This window comes from Limulus polyphemus, unplaced genomic scaffold, assembly GCF_000517525.1.
Source record: "Limulus polyphemus unplaced genomic scaffold, Limulus_polyphemus-2.1.2 Scaffold3140, whole genome shotgun sequence".
Taxonomy (NCBI): Eukaryota; Metazoa; Arthropoda; class Merostomata; order Xiphosura; family Limulidae; genus Limulus; species Limulus polyphemus.
In genome coordinates, this window is record NW_013668750.1 from 115,215 (window position 1) to 121,048 (window position 5,834).

General features: G+C 31.3%; 1 protein-coding gene and 1 long non-coding RNA gene across 2 annotated transcripts in view; one reads left to right on the plus strand and one right to left on the minus strand.

The window, feature by feature from the left end:
* Positions 1-5,834, plus strand: part of LOC111088110 — a 28,439-nt gene that overhangs the window by 2,070 nt on the left and 20,535 nt on the right. The window lies entirely within an intron of this gene.
* The window catches only part of LOC106468737 (apolipoprotein D-like), a 5,481-nt gene continuing 1,415 nt past the window's right edge, over positions 1,769-5,834 (minus strand). Inside the window, exons 2-5 of the mRNA XM_013929182.2 lie at positions 5,370-5,500; positions 4,568-4,650; positions 4,250-4,354; positions 1,769-3,040 (exon numbers count right to left, since the gene is read on the minus strand). Of these exons, the coding sequence (XP_013784636.2) occupies positions 2,877-3,040; positions 4,250-4,354; positions 4,568-4,650; positions 5,370-5,500 (483 nt within the window). The 3' untranslated portion in view covers positions 1,769-2,876. The remainder of the gene's footprint in view (positions 3,041-4,249; positions 4,355-4,567; positions 4,651-5,369; positions 5,501-5,834) is intronic.

The following is a 5,834-nucleotide window of genomic DNA, read 5'->3' on the forward strand; positions in this document are numbered from 1 at the left end:
GATTTTTGCTTACTCAAACTTTTCAATGTGACGATTATGGTACACAATAGCACAATCTCGTTGTCATTACATGACAACTGGCTTCCATCTCAATTTTAGTTTTTTATTTGTAAAGTATCTCAAACAACGCTTAACCAACGTGCAATTTCCTAAAAAAATAAACATTATACTAAATACAATTGCAATGGGCTTTCTCGACTTATTTAGATCTAAAAAACCATATGCTTATCACTTTGTGAATACGCATTCAGACGTCTCTGCATATAGAAATAAGTTTGCCTTCATTACAACTTTACATTGCTTTGTAATAACTTAGTTTCTGTTCGTTTCAGAGACTGCTATAAACACCTTTTAGCTACTTTTTTCTTTAGTACGGGTTTAATTTTGGTTTTTGTGAGTCCCTTTGTTTCAACTGGTAAAACCGTGTCATACAGTGAACGCTCATAACTCTATATACTATTATAAATACCATTACTTTATTGTCTACCTTACGTGTAGTCTTATTAAGTAAATTACTTCTATTTTAGTTTATGTGAACGTGTAGATGTTTTCAAATAGACAATAATTTACTCATCTAACACATAAAACCTGCAAGAACGCGTAGCTTAAATGCTGTGCGTGAAATGATAGAATAAGGAAAATTCAAGCGAAGGGCATGAAAATTATCGCAAATGATTTGTGGATCGTGGCTAGTATTCAATATATGAGTTATTATTGATTTTATAAAGTTTATCTTTAAATACTTTTATCAAACAGAACTTGAACACGAGTTACTTTTCTGTCTAGAATTCTGTTGGTCTTTACATATAATACTTATATTTTTTTTTTACCCAAAACGGTTATAAGCCTACAGACTTGTTGAAGAAAATTTTAAGTTACAAACAGTCAGGGAATCCCGGAGTTAGTTTATTGATTATTGTTTTCTTAAACAGATAACTTCTTTTATTAATGTTATTTTTATTAGAAATATAAGCTACTGTGTGTTCGAACTACCGATATCGCTGGGTTCCTGAATATTAAACACAATAAAATGTTTAGTGTAGGCGAGAAATCTGTTAAGGTGGTGTCTACAATTACTTTTACAAACAAAACGATCATTAATAATTTACCAAAAACGAATTTTTGGTAAAAAAAAAAGTCGTGCGTTATTAATTTTCCAAAAATAAATTCCACAGTTAATTAGAAAAAACTGTGGGTTAGTAGTTGACCAAAAACAACCTTTGTAGTAAAATTTTGAAGAAAGAAAGTTTTATAATATTTTTTTTAAAAGAAGTCGTGGGTTAGTATTTCACCAAAGATAAATTTTGCGGAAGAATAGTGTTGAGGGCGGGAATGCATAAGACTCCGTGTTTCTATAAGACAGTGAATTTGTTTTAACATTGAATGATTGCAAACTCTGGTTAAAAAAAAAAAGCAATAACATTCCTTGAGCTAGCATATAATTGTTTTAAAATCATCAAAAGCAGTTAAAATAGAAAGTAGTAAAAAAAATACACAGTTGTAGTTTCGAGTTAACTTGGCTAAAACGTCAACTTCTCTTTTACAGGATACATTTTCACTTCGTTTTATCTTAATTGTTTTTACTGATTTTAATTTAATCATTAGGACGATTGTAAATATTTATATTAGAGATATATGGATATTATTTTTACATTTTATTGTTTTGATTGATTAGTAAGTTTGTGTATTTGTTTTCCTCATTGCTATCTGTAACAAAATGAATGGTTTCAAAGTACAGAAATAAGAAACTTCGAACTTACTCTTCGTATTTATTCATGTGCAATTTATTCTGTAAAAAAACAAACAAAAAAAAACGATTTTTTACAGTAAATCAAGAGTCACCATAACCAAGAAATTATACACATGAAGTTGTAAGTTAGCCGTGTTAGGATTGTATGTTTTGGCTATATGCTCTGTCTCAGATTTTAGCGTTATAAGTTCATAAACTTACCGCTGACCTACCGGGGGACGTTGTGCTAGGAAATGACGAACCTTGAAGGATTTTGTTTGTTTGTTGGTAAGCGCAAAGCTGCACAATGGGGTATCGGTGCTATGCTTACTGCAAGTATCGAAACTCGTTTTTTAGCGTTATAAGCCCTCAGACTTACTGCTGAGCCACCGAGAAACACGTTAAAGGAATAGCTCTATTTTCATGGCTGTAACCTAAATTTTGAAGAAATAACCTTACTTTTTTTTCACAGTTAGAAAATCGGTATTAAAGATACATTCGGAGCATTATCATTAAAAAAACATGCTAAAAGCTTATAATTAGTGCAAAAAACGAACCTTATTGGATGAATATAGACAATAGCACATTTCCTGTATCATACACAGTCCTTCAGTGCAACAAGTTGATCTGTTTTTATACAAATTTACGAACTGAATCTTCAGTAACGTTTATATTCAGTTCTAAGTAAGTACTGTCTATTAGTTATTTAGCTTGATCTAACTGTAGTCCAGCGCTAAACCGATTAGGCTTAGAAAAACACTAAGTAGCGGTTTTTTTTATTAGGTTGACCGAATTGTAGTCCAGCACTAAACCTATTAGGTTTAGTAAAAACACTAGGTAGTGTGATTATTATATAGCTTGGTCTGATTGTAGTCCAGCGCTAAACCGATTAGGCTTAGCAAATTATCTAAAAACACTAACTGTGAAAGCCTTTTATGAACTTTTTTCAGCTTCCTAGACAACTTTACGTTGGTTTCGTAGTTCGGACGGCTCTACACTTACAACTACACCTTCTAATATACGTTTAGATACAACTTGTATATATTTATTAGCATGTAAAAACAAAATGAATATATGATCAATCAAAATCACCACCGAGAAATCATTCTTTATGGATGTTTAGAAGTTCCAGTAAAATTTTCACTTCTTAAATATTTGGGGCAACGTCATTTTCTTTTGAAATTCCACAGTCTAGTTGATTTATATTCCTCAGACTACTCCAATCTATCCCCTTCTTGCTGAGATTCTTATAGATGGCGCCCAATAAATCGACAGTCAGGTATTTTTCTCGTGAAAGAATCCATAACTTTTCTAAAAATTATGAAAACTCACTAAATCAGTAGTTAGTTTTTGTTAAGTACATAAATATTTTCCTCTGTTGTCTCGATTCTACTCAATAACGAACATGTAAGATTTTTTATTGATAACTTTTTCAAGTAAGTTGAATTTTAAAATTGTAAGGTCAACTCAAGATTTTCTCAAAAATAAATAATAAATTGACAAGTCGATTTGCCTATTATAAATTATAGATTTAACCGTGCTTATTTCCTTATACTTATTCTTTACTGAATTTTCTTTTTGTACTTAAGGATATACTTCCAACCACATTACCTACACTAGGTGTGATTATTCATTAAAGTAGCTAGTGATAAAACGCTGATGACAATTTTCATAATTAACCAGTGGCTATTTACAGAACTACCACTAAGGGTACTGATCAATGACTATACCCTGATTTTTATTTATCATGCTTACAAGTCACTGTATACATTAATAACATATGTTATGCTGCTAAAGGACTAGACGTTAATTTCATACACTGGTCAGTGGTTAATACTTATGAAATGTGGTTCTTTATATTTTGCATAAGAAGTTGAGTTAGTGAAATTTTAGTAACTGAGTTGGTGTCTTAATTTACTTTTTTCCTTCACAAAATGAGTCAGGAAAGGTTAACTTCAAGTAGCTGGATGGTTTATATTGTTGCTTTACGGTTTAGTTTACCTCTGGTTTGTACTTTTTATAATTGGTATTTTATTGTAGACTAGAAGTGTACCAGTTGGTGTACTTTACACATGGCATTAGCTAGCTGTGAGGTCACCGTTAAAATGTGAAATTAAACGTAGCGTACTATTTAATTTTACACCCATATGGAACAGTTATACAATATGTAAGGCTGACCCTACCTACGCGCTTGTCGATGGTTTGACCTCTGGTGAATTTTCACTTAGCTACGGCCATGCTTTCAGTTCTGTACTAAATTTTAAATTTCTAAATTGTATAATTAACGGGAAGGGACTTAAATACTATTAAATGAATTTAAGCAAATATACGGTATGTAGTTTTAGTATTAAAACTTGTAATATGTCTTGGATTTTCTAAACGTAACTCTTAAGGTAAAACAGTTTCACTTTATCGTTGTTCAGAAAAAAAAAAGATACATTTTGAATATTACAAAAATAAGTTGGACTTATATTTTCTGTAACTATATTGTACTTACAAATTATTATGCATCATACTGACCAGAATGGAAAAATCCAAAAGGTCCCATGTTGAAACAAGACCAAACGACAGCGTAACGATTGTAGTCGGTATCCAATATCCAGTAGTTAACAGGGATTGACGGCGCTATAATTAAGAAACACAATGAAGTTTGTATGTAGATTTATTAATTGTTTTAGTTATTATAAATAATAGAAGTCTCACTTCAATACTTATTTCGTTAATAACGAAAGTTGTTAAATTAACTTTTAAATAGGTCAGGAAACACTAAAAAGTTCGAGCGATATTTTTAAATTTACTTATTTGTGAATAGTTTTAATTAACCTTTGCTGTACTCACATGTTTCAAATTCGATCACCATCTTAGCTGGTTCCGAAAGTTTTGCCACAATGGCTCGCCCTCCAATACTTTTTGATACACCACTGAAAAAAAAAAAAATATTGTGATATTTATTTATAGACAAAAGAAAAAAAAGAATTCAATTTAATGATCGGTGTGAGACATCTCTTGGTGACTTCGGTTGCTTTATTAGTTTTTACCAACTTCTGTTTTTTGTAAAATTAATTTAAAATGTTGGAAATTCTGAACTTAATGATAGTTTTCTCGGACAACTTTCCAACGGATGTTTTCTTTTTTCCTCCAAATAGTTATTGCTTTTTCAAATTAGTTAGGGTACTCTAGTTTTAAATACAGTTTCTGCGACTGAATGGATTAAGGCCATGGTTAACATAAGAGTAAACTCTGTTTTTATTCTTCTCCCTCGTTATTGTAACAAAAAATGGAACTTCTTTTGGAACTAGGAATATCGTGCTTAGTATTTGCCTTTAAATTAAATAAATAAAAAAGACATGTCACAAAAAATATACAAATTAAGATATAATTAGAGATTATTTTTCTTTAATAGGCTGTACAGAAACACTTGGTTTTGTTTTGTGATTTTTCCCCCTGTTTTTCAGGTAGTAAATATCAGATGCCTTTTTCCTTTTCATAAAAACTTCAAAATTAACTTTTGAAATTAAAATTAATTACAGTAAGAAGTAAATACCTGATATAACGAATTCTTGGTACATTTATGTTAATTATTACCACCATACAGACTCAGTGTAATGTTGAATCAACATATAAATATAAATTTACTCACTCCTTGTCCATGCCAATCCTTGTCAGGATAATCTTTCCATTTCCCACATTGTCATACTCGGCATTTACACATCTTAGATTTCGTTCAAAAAATGTGTACGTTTTTTGTACTTCATACCATTTCCCTAGAAACTGTAAAAAAAAAGAAACAGTTTGATATTTTTGTTTTACTGTTATTGTTCCATCTACGGAGCTCAACCAGTTAATTTCCTGTCTTTCAGAAATGTATGTGACACATAAAGTTCGAAGTTTTTGATAATAAAAAACCTTTTAATTAATGGCAATATTTTAATTAACTAGTGGTTAGTGCTTTGGGGTTGTTATCGAGACCCGGAATGGCCAGGTGGTTAGGGAGCTCGACTCGAAATCTGAGGGTCGTGGGTTCGAACCCCCGTCACACCAAACATGCTCGCCCTTTCAGCCGTGGGGGCGTTATATAGTGACGGTCAATACCACTATTCGTTGG